The sequence below is a fragment of the Psittacula echo genome (assembly GCF_963264785.1).
Source record: "Psittacula echo genome assembly, chromosome: 1".
NCBI classification, from domain to species: Eukaryota; Metazoa; Chordata; class Aves; order Psittaciformes; family Psittacidae; genus Psittacula; species Psittacula echo.
Window position 1 is genome coordinate 43,003,010 of NC_137735.1, and position 26,638 is coordinate 43,029,647.

The following is a 26,638-nucleotide window of genomic DNA, read 5'->3' on the forward strand; positions in this document are numbered from 1 at the left end:
CTGGGGTAGAATTGAAATTCCAAATGCTTCTCATTGACTTCCATTTTGAGGAGGTGGGCTGACACAACTGTTTTGTGGTGTGGTTTTATACAAGACAACATACGCATTTGTGTATGTGTGTAAACACACAAAAAAAACACTAAGCAAAATTCCGCTGCTAATACTAGGTGGTATCCTGCCACAGGCAGTTTATTATAATTTAGTCTCAATGAGTAATTGCAGAGGCTACTGTTGTGCAAATATTTCCTCACATCTTCAGTTTCACTTCTAACTTTATTCAATGATACACGGCCTCAGATGATATAAACTTCCATCTCTCTGATCCGCCTCAATGAAATTACACTCACAACTAAAAAGACATATTTTTGCAAGAACAAAGTCTTAAACTCTGGTCTTCTGCAAAACATTAAGGAGTGCAAAGTTTGGCAAGAAGGCACCCATAATGCTAAACAAATGTGTACCATCGAAGTGGTAATCTCAGAACTAATGCAATATATTAAGAGAGACAAGTGAAAAAAACATACAAGTGTACGCAGTACATAATTCATATCACATTACAACTGGGATTGGAAAAAATGGCAACAAAATTTGGGATAAAAGAAATTACAATTCAGAAAAGTATTTTAAGACAAGAGAATTGTTTATGCTTATATAAATAAAACAAATTCAAAGCTACTAGGGAGACTGTAAGGGAAAAGGCCACTCACTTTCATACCAAAATATTCACTCCACCTAGTCATTGTATGCTCAGAGACACTCATAGGTGCACAAGAGTAATTTTCTATACCTGAGAAGAAGTGTGCTTTGAAGCCTTTTTTTGACACAGTGTTGTCAGATCTGAACTCAATTCGCATGTTGTTGTACTGAGAAGTGATAACTTCAGGCACTTCTGTACCGCAGAATTTACCATGTAGTTTAGAATCAGAAGAAAGGCCACTACGAATCTCCACATAATCATATTTGCAAACCTGAGAAAAAGAAAAATATTTTTCCCCAATCCAAAGAAAAGCATGATGTTGTTTAGAAATTTAAGAACTCTGATTGGTATATACTGCTAAATAATGGATTAATAGGTTTTGCCTTTTTTTTTTTTTTTTTTTCACCTTTTCCTGACACTGAAACATCTGTAAAGGCTTATAAACATTCACTGATTTGTGTAAGGATATTTTAAGGTCACTAAGGCATGGCTATACTACGCATTACATTCAAAGTTGTATTTTGATAGACACTAATCTGTGTTTAGTATTTAAATCTCAAGATGCTTGTAGCACTTCCATTTAGTCTAAAAAATAAAAATTCCAGCAACATTAGATTAAAATCTAGAAATATTCACCCTAAAAGTTATACCTGCCTTTGTGCTATAAACCTCATGCCCAAAACCTACAAACCTTCTACTACTTGCATCCCATAGATCATTAATTTTTTAAATATTATTTTTCACTTAGAAACATACAAGATAAGTTTTATCATAACATAATTAAGACATATTCATCTATTGACAAATATCTCCATCTGCACTCTAAACCCATCGACCTTTCTTTAACAGGAGGCAAAGCTACAGTTTGGAAGCCTGATGCTGTGATGCACGTCATTTCCATTAAAAGGTAAGAAATAAACTAAAATAAAGTAATAAAAAGCCTTATGCAAGACCTGCTACTCATGGTAATACTTTCAATGCATAATCCCTTGGTCGACCTAAAGCCTTGCACCCAAAACTTCTAAGCTTCTTAGGCTCAACTACCAATCATTTAATCAAAAATGTCCCAGTTGTTTGCAATTAATAGCTTACAAGAAAACAGTGGCTAGGAGGATTCATAGAGAGCTTAGACTGTCCATAAAATCCAAGTTGTATTGGATAAATCACAATTTCTAGAAAAAAAACAATGTCAGGGGAACTGGAAGGGAACTATCGAAAAGACTCTTTTGGCCCTTGTTGCCCTCTCTCCTTATGAAATATGAAATGATTGTCAACATTCCCAATTGTTTTTAATATAATATAGATGTAGATTAAATATTGTTACTGGAAAAAAATTCATATGTTGCAGAGTTGGAAAGTGACTAATTCACTTGAAGCTACTTTTATACAACATAAAGAACACAAACTCATAAAACTTGAGTTCCTGCCACATGCTGATTTACATTAATTGTAAGATAAATTCATATTAATGCAGGTGATTTTCAAATATAGCTCACAACATTAATAAATCCCAACAATTTCAGCAAAACATCAGCGGTGAATTTGGATGTTTTCATATCTTTAGATTAGAAATGAAATGTAATTTCAGATCAGTCGAACTTCCTTCATACTACACTACATTTTAAAAAATTTACAGTTAAATTGAAATTGAAATTGTAAAATGAAAAATATTAAAATGGTAATATTGGAAAAGACATACTCAACTTATTCTAAGTGGAGGTCCTATAAAAAAAAAAAAATAAAGCATTTGCTAAATGTATACATTTTATGCCTGCACTCAGATGCTATGTTGGAATGTTCCAGATACTGTATGTTTCTTCTGATTTCCAAAGGTACCATTCTTAGTACTAATATTTAATAGTATAAAGCTCAGATTTAGTAGCAGAGGAGAGGATCAAGCCAAAGTTTTAAATATTCAAAACCATTAAGTATGTATTTTTCATATCTGCTTAAGTTATGTGTCATATGAGTACAACCTTAGAAAACTGATTTAACTTCATACACTCCAGGTGTTTTCCTTGAAAATCTGGCTTAAGTACCAAGAAAGTGTAGGGAAAATATGTTCCGGTTTGTTCAAATGGTAATTAAATTTTAATTCTTTGGGATTTGTAAGGTTTTATTACACTTTTCTTGTAATAATGCTAACAAAAGATGAGTGTAACATATAAATCATTAAAAATTGGAATTTCATGGACTTTAGAACCTACCCCAAATTATTTAAAAAAAGAAATAAAAATTAAGATCTCACATTGCTGCCTCTGCAAGTAATTTTGAGATATTTTTTGAGAAGCTATGGCTGGGTTGTTTCTTAGTTACAAATTAAACTCTAGCTTTTTTCATTTCAGATCTCCTGCCCAAAACATGTCCCATCCTTGTATCAAACATATTGCTACAAATTTGTTTAGTCAGAAATAATGTCCTGGGATTTGGGTTCTTAATACCAGGTGAAGAACATCCAGATCAACTCCATGGCTACAGTACATTAGGCTACAATGTGGCAGGGAAACTCACTGGTATGACTGAGCAGTGTCTAGGAGGAACAGAGTCTGAAAAGTTGATGTTGACACCCATATACTGATTCTCACCCCCAAAACACTGCATCCCACACTACCTAAGTTTATAACTATAGAGCAGCCCTTATCACATGGAGGGTTCTGCCCTTCTCCTCTTCCCCACTTGGGGAAGATAATTCCCATGCCTCCAGGGGCTGCCCCGCTCAAACACTGCTGCTCCTCTTTTATACCTTATTTCTGGTACTGCTCCTTTTAAAATATCCCCCTCCATTAGATGCTTGTAAGTGATTTAAACGCTCCTCACTCCATCACTAACCACAGCTTATGTGTATTCTTTGTAGTCATACTCTGTAAAGATGATTTGGTTTCTCCAGATTTTCTTCTGTTGAATTCTTTCCAATATGTCTCAGCCATTTGCTCTGTTTTACTTTGTTGATAAAAAAAAAGTCAGCTGAGATTCAGCAGAGAACATTACTTTTAAATTTCTTGTAATACATATACATTTAGATGATATGTAAAAGAGAGCTATTCTCTCCATGTTTGTTTTGAAATAATCCAGAAACAGTCCCAAAACGAAAACAAGAATATCTATGGTTATTGTCAGCATATGAAAGGTCACCGAGGGTTTTATAAGGCAATATCTATTTTGAAAGCTTGTGAAACTGTTTAGTGTGCAACAGATTGTGCAGCTTTTTGTTCATGGTTACTTACTTCATTCCCTTCTAACTCAAAAAACTCAAACTTCATTGAAATTCGGTATTGCGTTGGGGCAACCACCTGCCACACACAGTTTTTGTTTGGAGGATACTCTTTGGGCCACCCTGGTGTGGTTATAGTCCCATTTAGCTTTGTCAGGAGTCCTCCACAAGCAGCTGTAAAATTAAAGGGGAGAGCATTATTATTTGACTGAAACTGTGTTTTACTATAAACAGAAGCATACTAAGAAGATTCAATCCTCACATTACTTATACTGATGTAATGCCCCGACAGAGTAATCAGAATCTTGTTTTATCATACTTGGTGCAAACAAAGAGAAAGAGACAGCTCCTATCTTGAACAGCTTGCAGGTTTGTGAACAGAGATAAGTTTCAGGACTACACAAGGCGTTATCATATTCATTCTTTTCCCTTCCCTCCAGAGACTCTGGTTATTCTCTCACAGCCTTTCCCATGCAAGTCCTCTGACCCTACCACCCTCCCCAGGACCTTGACCACTCCTCTTCTGACAGACGGGCTACTTAAGATGAGCTTCACATTTGCCCTGCTTCTCTCCTTGATTATTGATCCAGAATCAGCCGTACCTGTCTCAGCTCACACAGCTGTATATCCCTTCCATAACGCAGCAGATAGGGTCACTTCTTTGGGATAGCAGTCACATACTTTTCAGTCACAATTACTTTTGCTGAAGTATGGGTGTTCGAGTAATAGAAAAAATACTTGCTATTTCTAAGTATATGCCAAATAGTCACGTTTGTACAACAGAACAAGACTGTATTATGTTTGTGAATGCAGTTCAGATAGCAAAGAATAAACATATTAATCTTTTCCATCTGAGGAATTTTTTTTTTTTTTTTTTTTTTAAAGGAGAGTAATGGGATTTGCAGGGTTTCTTGATTACATGCTTCTGCATTGATACCATCACAGCACTGTGACAGCACTGGAAATCATCCACAAATCTCTTTTTAAAGAGCTCAGGTGGGGGGAAGCTCCACCTTTTCCCAACTGTTCTGTGCTAACACTGAATGCTTTACAAACTGGCTATTCCTGTCTAGCTGTGTGTCTTTCACACTACAGCTACTTTATCCAACACACCTGTGAGAACTCTCCAGTTTCAGGGCTCATTTGGCCAACCCAGACACATACCAGTCTTTCTTCTGGCACTAGGCTTCCCTGGCTTCCTGTGAGAAGGCTTCTTAGTGTACACATAAAGGTAACCCAAACAGGGTGGGAGGTCATGCCTCAGCATATCAAAAAAGGGCCAGGAACTAGAGACTACATTCCAGTGACACAAGATATATCCCCAAATGATCCAGTCTACGTCAGGATGGCTATTGTTAGATTTCAATCTCTGCTTTTCGATGTCACTCCATTGTTCCTTGAGGCAACGGCGTGAAATGTGGAAAAATGGGGGAAAAAATAATCTTTAAGCTTCTTAATACTCTTTCAGTGGGGGAGATTTGGATTAGCACAAAGATTAGACTGCAGAGATGTATCGGGTGGAGTTTCTAAGTTGGAAGCTTCTACTGTGGTATCATGCATGAATTAATACAGCTAGGTCACCCCTCAAGAGACCAAATTATAACTGGGATGCAATGCTCACTGTGATAACACAGTGATTTTAATTCAGCAGTCCCAAGTAGTATCTACATACTGTGAATGCTACGTCACATGGAACATAGATGCTTTTAGGGATGGCTCATGTTTTTTGCTCCACACTGCACTACTCTGAATTACTTCTTTTGCCAGAGTTCCTTTTCTGTTTGGAAAGGAGGAAGAGTTTTCTGAAAGACTAATAATCTTCCCTAATACTCTGACCCAGGTCAGCAGGCAGACTAAACCAAATTCTTTACATAAATTTGGGCTGATGATCAAAGGCCCAGAAATCAAACCTCTGCCTTCATGGCCCCACCTTAGATTAATCTTATTTTCTGCATCCTGCCTAATATTCAGATGTCTAAATAATTTTTTTTCCCCCAAAGCGGCCATTACTAAAGCTGTGGAGAACACCACTGACAAAAAAAACAGTTTGATGAGAATCACAACCTAACATGCCCACAGTCTACGTCCAAGTCCACAAAGCCAAAACCAAAAGAACAAAAAGTGAAAAGAGACTGAATAAAACTACCCCAAATTGTGACAAATCATGAATTAAAGCTAGGCAAAAGGAAAAAGAAAAGAAGAAAAAGAAAAAGAAAAGGAAAGGGAAAGGGAAAAAGAAAAAGAGAGGAGGAGAAAAGAACGAAAAGAACGAAAAGGAAAAGGGAAAGGGAAAAAGAGAGGAGAAGGAGAATGACAAGGAGAAATAATAAAGAAAAAGAAAAAGAAAGGGAAAAGGAAAGGGAAAAGGAAAAGGGAAGTGAAAAGGGAAGGGAAACAGGAAGGGAAATGGGAAGGGAAATGGGAAGGGAAAAGGAAAGAGAAAAGGAAAGGGAAAAGGAAAGGGAAAAAGAAATAAAGACAAGACACCAGTGAATCATATCAACCATAACTCCAGGCACTCCAATTTTCAAACTCCATTCACTACTCAAACAGATGAGCTGAAATAAGAATAATCTGTGTTATCTCTGAATTTATTGATGTTTATGATTAAAAATCAAATAATTGGTGCATAATGATCAAGAGCTTTTGCTTCTTTCCTTTGATATGAAATACGTACAGAATAATAAGGCTTATCTCAGCCAAATCCTATGTTTACACAACTTCCACTTAGCAGGTTTTTATTTCTCCAAATGATTACTTGAACATGCTTTGCTCACCCTCAAAAGCAGAATTTGTTTCCAGCACGAAAACTCCACAGTCTGACTGGGAGTGGGGAGGATTCCTCTGAGCTTTGATCTAGATTAAAGGATCCTGCACTTTAAAACTGCCAGCTCTTCAGTCCCACCCCAATCAGAGGTGGTCAGAGGGATCATTAAATTCAGAGACAGTGGCGCATTGCTCTGCTGATAGTAGTCTCCTTAGGCACGGTGGGAGATTTTGCTTTAGTGAGTATGAATAATGAAAATAAGTGGTTTAGGAAGGTACAAAGTCCGACTTTGCATCACTCCTGATAGACTAACAGCAAAGCCTGACAAGCTAAATTAGTGATCAGCATCCAAGAAACATGACTGCTGTGGACAGACATGACTTTGGCACCACTACTTAAAAGGGAGCATTGGTTTTCCAGGTTGGGTCCCACAGATCTCACACTGCTAGGACAGAGCATATGAAAAGTATAGCATTCCATTCAGCAATGGCACTCTGTGAGGTTTAGGAGCTCATAAAACAGCAACACACTGTACCTTCACAGCTCTTTTTGTCAGGACCCAGTTCATAACCAGGATCACAGGCGCACTGGTAACTGCCCAGAGTATTTACGCAGCGCTGCTCACAGCCACCATTGTCAGGTTTGGCACATTCATCTTCCTCTGCCAAGACAGGGAAGAACGCAAAAATGTGTTAAATAATTACCTTCCTCAGCTGTAATTCCTGGATCAGTATTAACTCAGAAAGCGGTATGCACACCATTATAAGGTACACTACATAACACACTGCAGTTGCTGACTAGAGGATTTTTAAATGCAAAGGAGATCTGCAATGGAGAAAATAAAAAAAATGTCTTTTCTGAGGTTTGGGTGGGGTTTTGTACAATACCTACTCACAGATGCAGACCTAATTTAAGAGCACTTTGTGGGCAGCATGCAATAAATGAGGCATCATAATCTAAAGGTTGTATAAAATATTGAAAGAAAGACTGAAAATCCACAGCAGGGTCACTTGAAGGGCACTTTATCTCCCACAGAATAAATCTGTGCATTATCCCAAAGTCATACTCAAAAACAGATTAACAGAATCCTCAAATCCCAGGTTTTCATTCTACTGATATTAAAGGGAACAAGATGCATCAGGAACGGGGGAGGGAAACGAATAATATATTTTCATATATATTTTTTTATTTTTTATTTTATATTTTATAAAAATATATTCATATTTTTATAGTTCTGAAGTATACCCATGAGATTCATTATTAAAATATTCCTTAGATGTTGAAATATTGTTTCCTTATACCAGGACAAGTAATTTCTTAGGAACAAAACAGAGCTCCCACTCTCATGCCTACAGCTTTCAAGATTATAATTGTCTATACTGAAAACTAACAACAGGGTGAGAAAAGCCCCGGTTTGTGCAAAAAGGTTCTCTTGATGGCATGACCTGTATTACGGGTGTCACCATAACCTCACCACTGCTGGTGGCTTTCCCTGTGCCATGGGCAGTACATGGTGGGAATTACTGCCCATGCACCAAGTGCTGTGGATATCACTGCAGTTGTATCACACAGCCCCCAAAACTGGAGGAAGACTGTGAAGCCATTCATCACTATGATTTCTCAGCTGTTTTGTGGTGGTTTTTTCTCTTGCTTACAGGAAGGAACAAATTGCTACAGCAGCCTAATCACAGAATCACAGAATCCCAAGGGTTGGAAAGGACCTCAAAAGATCATCTAGTCCAACCCCCTGCAAGAGCAGGGTAACCTAGAGTACATCACACAGGAACTTGTCCAGCCGGGCCTTGAATATCGCCAACGTAGCAGACTCCACAACCCCCCTGGGCAACCTGTTCCAGTGCTCTGTCACTCTCACAGTAAAGAAGTTTTTCCTGATGTTCACATGGAACCTCTTATGCTCCAGTTTACACCCATTACCCCTTGTCCTATCACTGGACATCACTGAGAAAAGCCTAGCTCCATCATCCTGACGCTCACCCTTTACATATTTGTAAACACTGATGAGGTCACCCCTCAGTCTCCTCCAAGCTAAAGAGACCCAGCTCCCTCAGCCTCTCCTCATAAGGGAGATGCTCCACTCCCCTAATCATCTTTGTGGCTCTGCGCTGGACTCTCTCCAGCAGGTCCCTGTCCTTCTTGAACTGAGGGGCCCAGAACTGGACACAATATTCCAGATGCGGTCTCACCAAGGCAGAGTAGAGGAGGAGGAGAACCTCTCTTGACCTACTAACCACACCCTTTCTAATGCACCCTAGGATGCCATTGGCCTTCTTGGCCACAAGGGAGATTAGAAAAACCATTTTTAGACAAAAGAAGAAAAAAAAATAAATTACCCATTTGTGATTATACTATTTAACTTCATATCTGATAACATAAAGACCAAAAAAGCTATTTTTACAAGAATCTTTCAAAAGTGTTTCAAAACTATGGTTATTATTTGGAGTAGGAAGTTGCACTGAGTATGTTGCTTGATTCTTTGAACATATTTTACAAGGAGATTCAAATACCTTTACTATTTTGTATTGATAAAATTGTATGCCCAGGTAAAAAACATGCTAGAGATAGTACAGAAATTATATTAGTTAAAATAGGTTGAGAAATATTATTAATACCCTGTGGGATTTTTTGTTTGTTTGTTTGTTTTTTACTAGTAAAAACAAGTGCTAAGCAGTTCACAGCTTCCAAAAAATATGCTTTTACATTTACCTTTAAAAAAGTTAGCTGCAAACCCTGCTTTGTTAACAGTTCCATCAGAAACAAACTTCATCCACAGGGTATTAGAGGTAGATCTAATGTCTTCTGGTTTGTCATAGCCACAAAAGTGACCAATTAAAGGACTGTTCTCATTCGTTCCATCTCGAATTTCCAAGTAGTCGTATGCACAGTTATCGTGTCTTTCAATCTGTAAAAGAAATATTTTTAAGTGACCTATTTGAACTTGACTATAAATATCAAATATCAATCAGAAAATAAATAGCATTTTCAAAGTTAAGGTTAGGATTCTCTGTTTGGGAATCATCACTGAACTCTTAACTATACTTGTTTTCTACAAGAAAAATTGTTGAGAAATTACACTCTCACCTCTAAGCTTTCTCATGTTCCATCATATTCCTGCTCTGAGCTCAAATAAAGTCCTTTTCTCCCATGTACACTCAAGTACACAAGATTAATGGTTCAACAACACAACAGGTCAGAAAGATTGATTTGTCTTGAAATATTAAAATGCTCAATTTTAATTAATATGAATAAGATTTTTAGACATTATCAACCTGTGCTATTTCAGGTGATGATCAGTATTTTACTTTCTTCCTCTAAAAAATCTATTGTTTGACTAAATGGCTGAATTTTGAATCAGGTTTAAGGATGGGGGGGCAGGACCACAGTCAGGGAGAAGGGGTTGAAGAAACTTCAAATCTAATTCAGCTCATCCAAATTCTGTTAAAACGACAAAGAAGTCAAAATCAAACCCAGAAAAATCCACAGCTCATCTCCAGACAGAGTTTTTCTTGCACATAAGCTGCACAGCTAGCACAAGTGGCTGCTGGTACTCTGCTCTAATTGTTCACAATGCCAACACTAAGATCAGTAACCACCACAGACTAAAGAGGTTTGAAATTAGCACATTAGGGTTGTTTTATGTCAGAGGGAAAACTGGGGGAAGGGGTTGTTTGATTTTGCTTCATTTTAATAGCATCAAAATATGGCACACACCAAATTTGTCTGTCTTCTTTCCAACTTTCCAACTCTTCAATCATTTACATATGTAATTTTCTCCCACTCATTTCTCTGGCACAATCCATATTGCCATTTACTGTAATTTCTTAGCTGTTTGCTCAGGAATTGCTTTGGGCCACAGTTTGGGAAATGAGTGCAAAAGTTATGAAGATATGGGATGCAACCTCCCATTGCTGACTTCAATGGCAATTGCATGTTCACAACTAATGCAGTCAGACATGTGTCTACCTGAGCACTGATAAGTTTTTGACACTGTAATACCTATTCCAAATTTTCATTAATCTAAATAATTAGGTTTAAACACATGACATCATATTCCAACTTGAAACAAACTCTGTCTTGTTATCTCAGCAAAAAAAATCATATTGCACTCTGATGTAGAAAGAATTGACCTGGTCCAAAACCCACTAATATCAATGAAAGAATTCTGTATTTTCCCCAACATGTCTGTGGTCATTTCAATACTTAAGACTTTTAAATAACATCTGGTTTTGCCATATTTCCATGTTCATTGGGGCAATATGGAAATTATGATTTTTTCACAGGCCAAGTGCTGCTCTGAGTTACACGTACTAAATTCCCATTGAGTGGAACTACTAGTTTCTTTTCTGAGAATCACTCTATTTTTTGGCAGAAGACAACATCTAAAAATACATTCTGTATAGCAGTAAGTTGTAAACTTCCTAAGACTATAAAAATCAACTATCTTACAAAGTGCTATTGATTTTCAAGAAAACAATTTGAAAGGTGGCATTCAACAATATCCATATATTTTTAGCGTACTAGTTCTGTAAGTGATGTCATTATTTTTATCAATATTATTATATTAAAGGATTAAATAATCACATCTCTATATAAACTAATGGACAAGCATTGTATTTGTGAAAAATTATAACTGGTGTTAAGGCACTTGGTAACCAAGGAAAAAGAACTGGTTTAAATATGTTTTGCTTATCTGCACCTTAGGTTTGAAGACATGGTACTTCTCTCACACTTGCAATAGTCTCTTATTCTTCCTACTACAAGGGTAGAAAGTCTCCTCAAGTTAATGAAAGGACTCTCAGTGAGTTTAGCTGTAACTGGACTGATCCTGTAAAACTTGTTTACCAGAGCATTAAAATTCTACAAGATTGATATTACATGTGGATGAGGAAAAAAAGTGAAAATGTTAGCAAATGCAAAAAAAAAGCATAAACAAACCAGTTTTACAGAAAAATGCTCTTCTTATAAGAGAATTAAAGATACCACTGGCTCCTTGGAGAAAACACAGAATTTGAATGGCATTAGAGAACTAAGTAGAAAAAATGACAGAAAAATTCCTAAGACAGACACATAAGCAGAGGAAAACACCAACAAATCTCCTGGTGAAATGGAAAGCCAGAGAAGTTCTCACTATCCATTCTCAAAAAAAAAAAAAAAAAAAAAAAAAAAAAATTTCCTTACACACAGTTTCTGATTTGAAAAAACCAATGATTGTAGCATTCCCCGAACAGAAAAAATACATATCTATAACAAAAAAAAAAGAAGACTGAATCTGTGGGCAATCGTATTTCAGGAGAAATCTTCTAATTACTTTCTTTCATTGTTAATTTATTTGGTAGAGCCAAATTCCAGTACAGGTACACATGTCCGACCCAGGTCACCGACTTTAGTCATAAATGATGGCATATATGCCTAGTGGCATTAGAAAATCAGATAGATTTTATTCCCTGACTTATGTAAAAAAAAATTTAAATGAATTCTAGCTACACAAAGATTAACAGAGCCACTCAAATGAGGAAGATTAATAGGGCTCAGCTCTACAAACCCTCTGGATTGCCTTAGCTTGTGAGACTGTGTGCCAAAAAATGTTCTTAAAAAAACCCAAACAAACCTGCTAATTTTTAAATAACAATGTAATAAAGGTGACTCTAACAATGAAGCAAAAAGATGAAGTTACCAGTTCCAACATCTCTTCTGACATCTAGATACTGGAAAGTGTAGCTGTCCATCAGGCAGCCAAATAAGAAAAGGTAATCCCACACTCAGTGCAAAATGCGTTGCCCACAGCAGGCAAAACAAGATGACTCACTGATACAGTTTGAAATTCCCAGCTTCTCTAGTGCTTTCATTTCAGAGTGAAGGTTATTTATACAGTTATTTTTTCTAGCATTACATATGGATAATGAAAATTCCTCTTACTTAACTGTACCTTTCAAAGGACAGAGAAGTAATTTTCTCACAAACACACTGCAGTAACTCTTTGGCCTGACATTTACTTTTTTTCATCTCAGCTGGCACGAAGAACTGTGATTTTTAAACAACATTTTGTTTTACTGGGCAGTGCACCAAGGATTCAGTCCAGAGAGGGACTTAGTACCAAAAAACAGAACACCTACGTTCAGGCACTTGGACATAAAATGGAAATCAAACCCAATGGTGAATGTCTAGGCAAGGCACTTCAGAGCAGTTTCCAAAGCAACTCTCATGCTCAGTGGGGAGCCCTGTGGACGAGCCAGTAAGAAATGCCACGAAGTCAGATATAACAGAAGGCTTGTGCCTTTCTGGGGCACTTCGTTTGGTGCTCAAGGGCATGTTGCCACTCTGGAATCACAGCTCAGACTCTCCCTGGAAAAGCATGTACCTTTCAAGTCCCTACTGTTGGAATATTTTTCTTTTTTTCCCTTTCATAATACATCTAGCAGAGGCACTAACTTGAGACTACCACTCAACTATACCTCTGCTCAGTTTCCTTTTTCTTATTATGAGGTGTCAGTCCACATGTTCCACCTCTAGAGAGTGCCATAATACTAAACAGTCTGCGGGAAGAACTGGATGTTTCTTACAGCCTCAACCGCTAGCCTACAAGCTGTGTTCCTTTGCTTGTAATTATTTTCTATATGGTGAGGCATGAACATGTCACCTTCATACTTTCAAATAGTTCATAATTTTGTGATTAGAAGAAGATCCTGAAAGATAAGAAGAGATGGAAGTTTGATTCTCCCAGAAATGATAAAGAAATGTCAGTTCATTCAGTGATGTACCACTTGTAGATCAACACTGAGCATCTGCATAGAGATCAAATGCTATATGGCACGTCTCTTATGCAGAGGCAGAGTGCTGTTTGTCTTGGGATCACATTGAAAAATACTGAGCATCAACGGCAGACTAGAAAAACTCCATATCTAGTCAGTAAATTATATAAAGTTACTGAAAACATTGGTCATTTTCAACAGTGCTTAAAAAGAGCAATTGGCATGTTATGTTGGGTAATTTTGAGACAGGCAGAGTCTGAATGGCATCTGGAAAACTCTTTGGACAGGGAGAGCTGATCTTTTCTGCACTAGACCCAACATTAATTCAGGATATGAAAAAGCGAAAATTAAATAGAACCTATGAATTTTTTACAACTTCCATTGCTTATTTTAATAATTACTGATAAAGTCCCAAACACCTGTTACATCATGCTGAGACCTTTCATCAGTTATAGCAAAAACTTGCCATATCCCTGACATCTGTCTGTAAGACCAAAATTACAGTTTGGAAATTACATCTATATTTATTATACCTGTGTTTATACCTATGTGCACCATAAAGCCAAGAAGTTTATATTTTAAAAAGAAGGGTTCTTCATGTCATTACTTCTGAAGTATATTCAAATAAAACAACTGAACTCAAAGTATGCTACTAAATTTATCTATGAACTTCAAGACAGTATATCATATATGCATAAAAGATGTGTGAAATATTATTTTTCTTTGTTATACAATAGTTTACCACTGTTTAACAATGTTATGCACAGAGGGATGTACACTAAAGACACGCAAGTATGACTCACCATGGCTTTTTTCTTCCCTCTTTAAATATAGGTTTATAAACTGAAGTTAAGTGGGCGGGTTTTTTTCCCCTTCTTCTCAAAACAGAAGTCAAAAAAACCACAGTGGTTTCTTTCCAGATAAAGTTCCTTTTTAACAATAAGATTCAGCAAAAATTTAAAAATCCCAATTACTTAACAGAATATTAAAGCATTCTGGCTCAACTGGATTATATATTTGCTAAACTGTGACTATTGTCAGTATTTCTAATTCAACATTCTAATTCAAATAGCACAGAAAACATGAAAAAACTTTAATGTTCTTCAAAACTTCTGCAGAAGGAAAGGTTTAACGGAAAGTAGAATTAGATTCTGGAGCTTATTTTTCATAGAGAATTCTTAAATTCACTCATAGGTTTAATGAGCATTCCCTTAAAAGTCACTGTTACTTATCCACTGGATGCTTTTCTGAGATCAGTTAAAAGGCCTTACCTCAAATGCTTGAAAGGTTAATCCAACATTGTAGTTTTCTGATACTTTTATTTTCCACACACATTCCTTCATTGGTCTGTAGTCATCAGGATAATTGGGAGACTGGATCTGGCCTTCATTTTTGTGGATTTCACCTCCACAGATAGCTGATAAAAGCATAAAATTTTTACTACAATAATGACATTTTCTTTTTCCCATACTCAAATTGATATTTTATGCTCCCCTTTTAAAACTAATGGTAAGATTATTCTTGAGAAGACTTTAAAAGTCTATGAAGGACAAATTGTTAAAACCACAATCCATTTAAACCTCTATATGTATTTTAGTTAATGAATATAATTCAGCATTTCTAGTAGCATTAAACGTATCTACAAAGTTCAGGAACACTTTGGAATCATAGATAATCTGAATCTATACATTTCACAGAATATATTTAAAAGATCCAAATTATTTAATTTTACTTTTTGCTCACCTTTGAAATACATTTAATAAACATTCTTCATTTATGTTTACTAACCTTTAGAAAGAGATGGGACAGAAATCTCAAATTTTATAATTATCTGTGCATTTTAACTTACAGTTTATCACTTAAAACTTCTACTGAATTTGAAAAAAATAGCTAATAAAAATAAACAATATTTTCATGAAAAGTAAATGGGCCTTTAAGGGCCCACACTGATAATCATGTAAAGATCTGTGAATATCAACTAAATCATACAGTTTACTACCATAGATTCAATTAAGAAAACAGGATCTATTTTAAACAGGTGAATGCTGACTTGCTAATAGTGCGTGCGAGTGTCTCTAGGAAGTAATCCCAGAGCATACAGAAAACTTAAGTCATGTTTTTCTGAAGAATAAACAGAAAATACTCAAGGAAATCTTTCCACACACTAAGCACAAGAACACACACATTTAGTCAATTGAACAACTGGTAAAAACCACTTATGAATATTATCAGAGGTATGCCTGGAAAAAGAGTTCAAATAAAATTTGAAGACAGGAAATGTTTCAAAATGTCCTGTCTAGTAAGTTAACACCTGCTGTCTCTTTTTAGTAATAATACACCATTTTTGTATTAGATTATTTCTGTCATTTTTAATATATAAAGGTATCCAGTTAATAATTTTTCTTCTGTAATCAAGTAATTTTGAATGCTATAAGAGGCGTACCTTCATAGATTGCTGCAAAACCTTTCCCAACCCAGTTGCTGCTGCTGCGGAACTCGATCCACATCCTACTGTCCGAGGATGCGAGGACTTCTGGCAGTTTGTCACCACAAAACCTGCCTAAAAACATGCAACCAGTAACTGCATTTTCTGCCGCCTCTGAAGCCAAACGCTGCAAACATTTATACAAGTGTTTAACATTATAAACAGGAGTAGCATAACCAACTCAGTGGAACTATTCACATGCTTATGTTTAAACACGTGTTTCTGCAGAGCATGACCTAATACACAAAGATTTTATTATAAAGCATGAAGTAGTTCTTTTCATTGTAGTCAGGCTTACAAGTCTAAGTATAAAAACTCAGAGGAATTAAGTAGAGAAGTTATCATTACATATTGTTTCCATACATACAAACCTGGGCATTTTGGAACGTGAAAGTGAGTACTAATCTGTAGAGAGGAACATAATCTAGCTCACAGTAATACCACTCATTGTGTCTAAGGACCAAAGAGATTTAAAAACTAACAATCAAATGACCCTAGACTATATTATCCTCTTAAATTCAGCCTAGGTAGGTGAAATTTATGTTTGTCTAGGTGATAGAGAAGGGAACAAGAGAAAAGAGTAATTACGATCTGGTCTTAATTGTTTCTTCTTTTCTTTTTAAGGCCAAAAGAATAGGCACCACTGTTAAAAAGCTGTTCTCTGTTCCTGCCTCCTTTTCTTTTTTTAATTCTTCTTCTTTTCCCCCACTATTATTAAACTGTGGCTATTAGGATGCTAACAAATAGCTTCAGTGCTCATTCTAAAACAACAAAACTGACCCAGGAAGTTGGAGACATTCACATTTCCTATGGGCCTGAAATCTCCAGTTTCAATTAGAGGAGATCATGGGATATCAAACTGGCCTTCTGAATTGGGCACTGCCATTATGGGCTGTGAAATCTCCCCACCAACCTCTGAATTAAGAAAAGAATGGCTGCAGCTTCTGGCATATTAGTTGCAACTCTAAATTCATTATTGCTTTGCCTGTCTTTTCTCTGCAAGAGCAGGGAAGGACGTGCAAAGTAGAAACAGAAGTAATCTTCTATTCCTAATTTTGAAAGTACAAGAACAGAGCTCATAAGTACAACTCTAGAGTGGGTGCTCTCACCCAGTGTGCATGTGCTCTATGGGTTTCCCATCACATGCTCTAAAGGTTTTTCTGTGTACTCTTTCTCCATTTCCATGAACAAAACTATGGCAACTTCACATTTCAATATCCATACACAAAGTAAAAAGTTGCAGATTTTGTAGTTTTCATCTTTCCACACATGCAGCTGAATAACAGCTAGATGCAATGAAACGGAAGGCTGAAGACTTGAAGTGAAGGCTTGAAGTAAGATAAACTACTTATTTGAGGCCATTTAGAAGTTTCTTCCCATCACCAAGTTTAGATACATTCTAGACACCTAAAATCCAAGATGTTTGTTCTGGGTTCAGCAGCAAGCAAGTCCACTGAACTCCATGAGTACGGTAACTACGGATAGTTGCATACCAAGCAGAGGTGATTTTCTCCAGTAGCCATCTCTTACTTCAATATAATCGTACCAACAGAGACTGCTCTTGTAAAGGTCCATGGTGGTGAAGTTTAAAACAATCTGCAATCACAGAACACCTAATTAAATCACATTTGGTTAATACTAGAAAATGATCACAACAACATTCTGCAAAACTAAAGTCAGAGTAGAGTGGTTACCTGTAACTGGATTCTAACTACTTAGACACTTAACCAGCCTCTCAGTTTCTTATAGTAAGTAAAAGTTGTCTGGGAACATTAAAAGTTTTTCATTTAATCTTAAATAGTTGAGGGGTTTCAAGACCAACTACTCATTAATTCCTTACAGGGAGCTTATCACTGAGAAATAAAAATCTGAGAATGTTCGTAAGGTAATATAATGTGTAAATATAGTTTTAAGTATGTTATTTGATAAACTTCTTGCCAATTCTTCTTCCATTCAATTCCAACTACAATCAGCACTGACAGTTGTAAAAAAATGTTGTTTTATTTTGGTTTGTGTTTCCCTCTACTACTGTTTTGGCAAGATAATTTACTTTCAGACAAGTTAAACATTGACAATAGTGGAGAGTAATGCTGAAGACAGCATCACTAAAACAAATAGTACATATTCCCTTAATGACTCTTTATGAAAGTATAATAAAGCTTTTTATACAGAAATCTAAGTTCTGTGTATTTCTGGAACTTTTGAACTTGGACTTCCAATTTTATTAAGCACATCTGTAAATAGACATATTTTCAATACTTAATACCTGGACTATCCTAGACCGTTACATTATTCCACTTTGGTTTAGAAGTACTAAACTGCCATAAACTTACACTTTTTACAAATACACCTAAATCCAATGAAAGGGTATGAATTGGAAATTATTTTATAATATAAAATATGAGTGATTTTTAATCTTCTTGTTTGGAATTCTCTCTGCAATTGCAGGACATGATCCTAAGACTGAACATACGAGCACCCAAGCGGGTTTTTTTAGCTTTGATCCTAGGAACTCAAAACTGAAACCTGCTATTATAAAGCAAACATGAATTGCTGCACAGTAGCAAATACCTTGCACTGCAAAATATACCTCCATGGAAGCCTATGAAGCAGCTGTGAGTGTCAGTTGAAAGGAGAGGAATTTACCCTTAGTCCAGCTGCAAGAAGGAAATATAACACCGTAACTGGAACAATGGACCCAGAGTGTCAGATGGGGTGGTTTACTTCCACATCCTCTGAAGGCATCAATTGTCTCTCCAACCACATCGTACATTATTAAACCAGATGGGCAGAACTTTTTCAAACTGTTTAATTTTAAGAAGATAAAAACTATTGGAGGTAGCTAATTTAAAGATAACAAAGCTCAGTTGTTTGGGTGCATAGATGGTAGCGAGTCACAGTAAGACTTCAAACAATGCAAAATGGAGGCAGTCTTTCACAGCAAAAACTATGTGTCTTAACATTAGGCTAGCAGGGGTTTTCCTTTCACTTACTTTCCACAAAAAGTAACTAAATACATCCATATGAGCAATTACATTCTCAAGAATCCCCTTTGTTTTCAGTGGAGCATGGGAAACTTTCTGAGTTACTCTTAAAAGCCATATCTTCCTCTATCCCCCAGCGCAGACACTACTGACTCTTTGGGTGGAAGACCAAACTCACAGGTGATTCTATTCCGCTTTTACCTTTACTACCATGATGCCACGGGAAACAGAAAACATCTGTAAGGCTACACATAAAATCCAACAGCCAGAAGTCCTGTACAGTGAGGCACATTATGCTGGCAGCCACAGCTTTGTGGGATGAAGCATGCCAAGGACCATCAGGACAGCACTGAATAAATGAATACTTGTTCTGATGGTTAAGTATGGCTAAACATTTATATCCAGAAGCCTCTACCACATCCACAAAACCTGCAAAAGTGTTGCTTAAACAGCAGTGTGCCTCTAACACTGTGTTCTCCACAGGCACATCCTTGCAAGCAGCTTTGGTATGTCTTTAGCACATACAACAAATATAGCCTGTCCCCTCTATTTGCCCTCTTCCTGCTGTCATTTGAGGGCCAAAAAGGGAGGCAATAATTTAGTCTCAGATCTATATGCAGAGACTGTTCTGCTTCAGTGTTAGTTTGATACTTCTGAAATATATTTAATGTTAACTCACGTCCAGGTTCCCACTGGCACTCTGAATCATAAAGACCTATGACAAGGAATAGCCAAATTATACTGCAGGCTTCCTTCTTGAGCTCTGAGATGAAAACAGAGTAATGTGAAATGACACAATTGCTGTGCAATCCCTTCTCTATGCTGCAATAGAAATTACAGTATAAATTAATATACTTAAGGAAAACATGCTCCTTATACTGAAAGGTCTGCAATAATAGATATTCTAATATCAATGTAGGCATACTTTCCCTGAACTTTGAAAACCGAAGCAAATAAAGCCCAAATGAAAAAAAAAAAAAACCAAACCCCATTTCAATTAGTATCTTGTAGGTAGAGGATGTGCTCATAAGCATTGAATTTAAAAGATAATGAAACCCTCACCCATTTAATCATTCAGTGAATTAAAAGAAGAGAGAATTTTATACAGAAAACACATTAAATCAGTGCTTTTAAACCTAAAGCAGGTAGGAAATTGGGAAGGGGCAGGAAGGAAGTGCTGCTTGGGAAGTCTTTTGGGAGGCTGGGGGGGGGAGGATTTTGTGAAAGCTACTAAGCAAATCATCCAGACACTCCACTGCTGAACTCCAAAGATTTGAACTTCCAACTTTGAGACACTCAAGATTTGATTCTACATCTGCTATATCTCTACAAGTTCTGTGAGACAGACTTTTAAGACTCATTTCAGATGTGGCTAGTCAGGTTGAGTAAAACAAATTTCAACAGTAGATGGACAACAGGAATGATTCATGTAAGCACAGCACACTTTGGACACACTCTCAGCAGAACAAGTACTGCAGTGTGGGTTTTTACCTAACAACCTCTATCTTCAGTTCAGCTATTGAGATACACCTCTCTTCAAATGGCTCCCATTTTTTCCTTGACAGTTTTTCACCAGGGCATTGGTGAAAAATGATTTATTATTTTTTTTTAATATATATAGTGCAAAGTAGGAAGAACATTTTCTTTCCAGTGTTACTGAGAAAACTGACAGAAAAGCTTCTATGCCATACTACTCAGTTCTCAGGCTACTGTACTGTTTACCTAAAAGTGGCATGCATAAAAACATTAGTTGATCCTCTCAGCTGGCATTCACTAGGTTATTGTGCTTGTGTCCATCCACATGCTCTCATGCTTCTTTCAGTCTAACTGCAGCATCTCCTGCTTCTATTTGCCTGTCTTATTTCCTACACACAGACTTCCTGTCCCATTCCTTTGCAGAAAGGGAACCTCACAACTCAACTCTGCTTTTGCCTAATGCCACACTTTTCAAACTTCCTCTAGCTTACATGCACCCTTTCCCAGATCTCTAACCCACAAGGCATTTTGCCTTTACTATTCAGGCAGTCCTTCAGGAACCTGTACTGAAGAAATAAACAAATTCCACCAGAATTCAAAACCCACCTACTTACCATATTCTTCTCCATGAGAAATATGCAGATCTGGCTAAAAAATTATTCGTATGCCTTCCCCTGTTTTTTTTTTTTTTTTTTTCCTTCAGTTTTTTATTACATTTATAAGTGCTATTTGAATCTACCCCTGAGGATGGCAGAAAGGTCCTGTATCTTCTCTCATTCACACAGCAATTCTGTTTGTCCTTTGCAGACTGTTTCTTCTCTAATTTGTCCTTCAAATAAAGAAGCCTCACCAACTACAAAATTTTTGTTCTTCAACTCAGCTCATCCACTTTGCAGTTCAGATTCCTTCTAAACTTTCTTTTTTTTCCTGAGTGTTTCAGACAGATATCTCTGTATCTTGCTGTACTACTTGAAAACCCTACTGCTTGCAACAGTCTCCTCATCTTTTTCCACTCATGCCCACCTCACCCCAGTAGTGCAGGCAAATGGGTTCACAAAGGGGAGCCTTTTTCTCTGTCCAGATGAGATGCAGATGGATGGTTTAGGTTCAGGGTACCTTTCACATCTGCTTAAGCTAACCCAGCTGGCTCTGTTGGAAGCAACTTATGGAAGCCACATCCTATAGCTCCTTCATTGGCTCAGCTGTGCAGAGCCTCGAGGTCTTTCACCACTTCAGCCACAAGTTTTCCATTTTTCATGACACAGCTGAAACATCATATTTCTCTGTTCTATGTTTGGAAATTCGCCTTTTTTAAAACCTTAGTTGCCAGGATAGAGTTGGGAAAAGAATGGGTTTACTTTGGTGTTATCATGCCATTGTCTCAGAAGTGTTTCTATCTAAATGGAAACCATTACAATTTAATCAGCCTCCTCAATAGTCCCTGCCTTTGAAACTAGATGAAATAACCTTCACAGCCTTTTCTCACTCTGACAAGCCAAGGTATTTGATGACACAGCAATTCCTTAACATTGATTGGAATTCGTTAGCTGTACATAAGCAGAACCCCCAGTCTGTCACAGCATGATTTCTGGTTGGGAACCAAACAAGTATAAATATATTTAAGATTTTGATTTGAAATTCTGGAAAGCACTAAATAGAGCTAACCAAGGCAGAGCTTGTTCAAGGGGAGAGGATGGCTGAAATTCTTCATAGGAAAAACAATCAATGGGTATTTGTCAGCACAATTAAGGAATTATCGCTTACACAGCAGATTCAGTTGTGTTACCGCAGCTTCTGAGAGAATATACCTCCTACTGCCTGGGATAAGAAAGCAAAAAATATATCGCAAACACCAGGTAGCATTAAGTTTTCTGCAGGTGGCATTTTTCCCCATGTCAACCAAGGATTTATCTATCTGTCCTATTTCATCATTCATGCAAAACACTAAGGAAAGTAATATAAACTACTCAAAAAGGCAAATTCAAAAAAACCACACTGGCACAGTTGCAACTTCCCATGCCAACAAAATTTCTACACACCAGAAGGCGGGGTTCATCCTGGCACAAGGCATGCAGTATTACCAACATCATCCTCCCCCAGAGATTTTTCTGTGTATAGATATATTGTGTCCAAGTCTTAAATCTTGACAGCAAGTAAAATGTGAATGAACTGCCTTGTTTTAGTAATAGGAATGGATACATTTTAGGTTGGGCTGCCAATTTATGATCCCTATCAATAAAAGGAATGCTACAGCTATTGCATACCCCTGCAGTCCAATTCTTCTTGAATTTACCGCCATCAAAGATCAGAAGTGTCTGTACTTGCAGAAAGCAGTGTGGTTAGAAGTCCTTCAAACTATGCTCAAACAGCACAATACAAAATCTCAATAAACAAGAGACAAGAGCTAGACAATCTGGACTGATGCTTTTTCAGTTTATTTTTAGGTGACTAAAGTGCTCACTGACATTTCAGAACACGATGTGATGTACTTACACACACTCTAACCTCCACACAACATTCCCGAGATCTATCAGGGTCAAATCAGCAAACAAATGAACAAAAATTTAAATAATCTTTTATATTCCCAGTATAATGTGAATATTACCCTGAATGAAACACACAGTAGTTAAGATTTAGAGCTCATTCCTGCTATCTCCTATTCACATCAAGTACTTGCTGCAAATAGGTCCATTATCTCACGATAGACAACATCCTGTGGGAACAGCACCGGCAAAACAGACTTTTTGACATTAGCACAAACACCCTTTAATTTGTTCTTGCAGAATTATATGGAGACTATGAGAGCTGAAGGTCGGAAGAGGGCACAACAGACATGACTCATCACATCAAATTTCAATCAGAAAATTCTCTTAAGTCTTTTTCCCCATTTGGGGAAGGGGGTAAGATGGGAAGGGAGCCAGTTTTCTTACACTGCTGACTTTGAGATAGGGGCTTTCCCCCATTAAGCTTTGGTACAGTGTAATACAGTTCTAGCAGTGGTTACAGTCTCAATGGTATTAGAAATGTATTATAATTACAGTAACATCCACAGATAAGCTTACATAAAGTTGGCGTATGCTATGAATATGTAAGTGTGACCATTTTCTAACTGATACATTAATGCTGTTTTCAAAAGCTAATAATAATTGTAGATGAACTCTACAATTTTAATTTTTTTTTACTTTGGAATAGAGAAGAAACCTAAGCCAGTTCTGTTGTAATCACAACAGCGTCTAAGAAGCCACACAAACAGTGGGGACATAAAATTACCTATCTAGATCAATCTGCATCTTTTATGCAAAGTTTCTCTTATTCATCTGTTTCCATTTGTTCTTCCTTGCCAACCTGCAGAGCCACCCACGCCCTCCCAGTACCAAGTGTGTTTATTTTTCCTCCTTTCCCTGGCTCTTGCCCAGAGGAGGGCAAACGCTTTCCAAATGACTGTTTTCATCCCCCACAGTGGCAAATGCTCCTATAGCTCCACAGCATCTATTAGCGCATTAAGAACATATATTCTTGGTATCTACCAGGACCCTTACTTGAAAGAAACACAGAATAAAGCAACCCAGTTAGGAGAAAACTATGTCCACCATGGAGTAGGTGACCACTGACAAAACTGACTGAAGGATCTGGGGCAAATGCTGGATTTTCCTCTTTGGACTTCCCAGTACTGAGGCTGGTGTTAGGTTCTATATTTCAGTCTTCAGGCTGTATCTGACTGCTTAATATCATCCACTGCTTCTTGTAAAGGAACTTACATCCTTTTTTTTCCCCCTGCAGATTTTATCTCAGTGAAGCTTCTCATTGCTCCCTCTCTCCTTATTTATTTTGAGGCAGGCTAATATTTGAGCCAGTAATTTAAACTAAGATTCAGGTAGCATGTTTTTAAAGCATATACAAGAAGACCAGGATTTGCTTTCAGTAGGATGGCACACTTCTCTCCCCAAACTGCTCACCAAGCCGATTTCCCTCCTGCCACTATTCCTCCTAAATTGATATCCACAAAGTAAAACTATATGCACTAGAACTGATACCAGGAAACAGCTACAATGACACTTTCTTTACCTCATGTTCTTACCGTTTCACTTCAGAAACACATCATTCAACATAGTAAGAGCTTCCTTAGGGAGAGCCCACCTATCAGTCCCACACAGCTCATTCAGCCCACGCTGGAACAGAGATCATTCAGAAGCCTGAACTACTTCTTCCACCTTTACACTGAAGCAACAACTGAACAGGAAGCCAGTTTTGAAGAGACTGCATGATGCAAATGTGTAGCAGATTGAAATCATGCCTTCATGTCACATGGACAGCTGCCAAACAGATGATGTGGTTCTAATGCCACAGACCAAAATCAAGTCTGTAGCACATAGTTCACGGTCTCATTTTTTATGGCATACCATGTTTTCAATCATTACACAAGCTTTAAACTTAAATTAAAAGCTGAAGAAACACAACATTTTTTTTTTTTTTTTTTTAAATAGTATCTATGCTTAGCTGAGGGAATGCTAAAGTACCTTCTCCCCTGGGGTCACAGAGATTCTCCATATGCAGTGTGTGTAGGAAGGGTAACCATTTGGAAATCCTGGAGAAGAAAAGTTGCCTGTAGATTCCTGCAGTGTTTCTCCACAGGCTGAAAGAAACAAAATACAGTAAAAATATAAAATTGAATGTGCCTAACAGAGAAAAATGCATCTTTTCAATATCTACTCAGAATATATTTAACTCACTGCAGATGCAGAATAGAAAACAGACTAGTTATTTTATGATTTGCTCAAAACAATGATTTTAAGCCACTCTGACATTCATTCCACTTTACACAGGATGTTTTTATTCCATGAACTATTTCACTTGTGTTCTGTCTGCTGACATAACCAAAATTACAGCAGTCTAAAATGTCATTGCTGTCAATCAACCGCAAAATTATACATGTAACTTAACTTTGGTGAAAAAAAGTTTGCCACACCCTTAGATACATCCTTTAAGAACTAAAACAAAAGTAAAACAAAGGCTGGCACAGTATGATTGGCACCACACTGGAATTTCATCAGTGGTTTCACTTGCCCACATGAGAGATTGATCTGACTTCAACTCATTCATTTATATTGGTATAGAAGACTAAACCCTATACTCAACAAAATCTCTTGTGACAGTGATTTGTAGACATACGAATAATAAAGCAAAGCAAATGTAAAGTCCTAAAATACTAAAGGCTTTTATATTCTTTATTATTGAAGCTTTTAGCACCCCTATCTCACCTGTCAATCATGCTCCTAGCTGCTGGCAGACTGGTTAATAATTCCTCTTCACACTGAAGTATAACATTGAAAGCTCCTGTCATTCTCCATGAGTGAAACTGATTCCGGTAGGGTGTCGCACCTCAGTCAGTCATCTTTTTTGACCTTAATCAGTTTGGTTTCACCCACCGATTTTGCAGGTGTGATATGAGAGATGTGAATTTGAGAGTATTATCCCATGACTGACAGTGTAATCAGATCTGCAGTGCTTTCAAATTACAGTGCTACCACTGGCAGCAGGTGAACTACTGTATCATCAAAATCTCAATGAATTATAAATGATCTGGAAAATCTTTAAATAAAAGGGTACAAAGGAAGAGATTGCTTATGACAAAGACAGACAACACAGCTGTAAAGGCTGTCTTGTTAAAATGAGTCTAAATGTAATCTGACAACCACACCATAGGCATAATCTACATTCAATGCATTAAATATGCTCTCTGACACTGAAATGGTTATTGTGATGAGGAGAGAAAAGAAAGATTGGTGCAGACCCCCAAAAATTTAATAGCTAAAGTCATCGTCACCCTGTCCTTTAGGAATGAAACAGAAAAGAAAAAAAAAATTCTTTTCCTCCCATCATTTAAAACGTGGGCTTATCTTTTCAAAAAATGCAGGCAGACGCAGCAAATGACACATACAAAAAGGGTATTCAGTGCTAAATAATTATTTCTGTACAAAGACTTTTCAATGAAAAGGCTATATCCATAATTAACCACAATTTATTTTTAACACAGCAATGAATGTAAACTTAAATAAATTGCAGAGTACGGTACCGGGTTACCCCAGATCTAGTGAACTGTATCGTAGCTTACAATGGGTATATAAAGCACTTAAGAGAAGGCCAAGAGTAAAACTGCAGTCTTGTACAGAAGTAGAGAAAAGTAGAACCCAAACAGCAGATACCCTCTGCAGCAGATGCACTCATGATTCAGCAGATCTGTGAGGATCTAA

The 26,638-nt window shown here is 37.1% G+C and overlaps 1 protein-coding gene across 2 annotated transcripts in view; it reads right to left on the bottom strand.

Annotated features, from left to right (window-relative positions):
* TLL1 (tolloid like 1) overlaps positions 1-26,638 on the bottom strand; it is a gene marked incomplete at both ends in the record, with an annotated part of 131,218 nt that overhangs the window by 16,302 nt on the left and 88,278 nt on the right. For both annotated transcript variants that reach the window (XM_080618685.1, XM_080618684.1), the window contains 8 exons: positions 788-968; positions 3,922-4,082; positions 7,211-7,336; positions 9,400-9,595; positions 14,714-14,859; positions 15,886-16,002; positions 17,421-17,523; positions 24,905-25,020. In XM_080618685.1, coding sequence (XP_080474811.1) covers positions 788-968; positions 3,922-4,082; positions 7,211-7,336; positions 9,400-9,595; positions 14,714-14,859; positions 15,886-16,002; positions 17,421-17,523; positions 24,905-25,020 — 1,146 coding nt within the window. The remainder of the gene's footprint in view (positions 1-787; positions 969-3,921; positions 4,083-7,210; positions 7,337-9,399; positions 9,596-14,713; positions 14,860-15,885; positions 16,003-17,420; positions 17,524-24,904; positions 25,021-26,638) is intronic.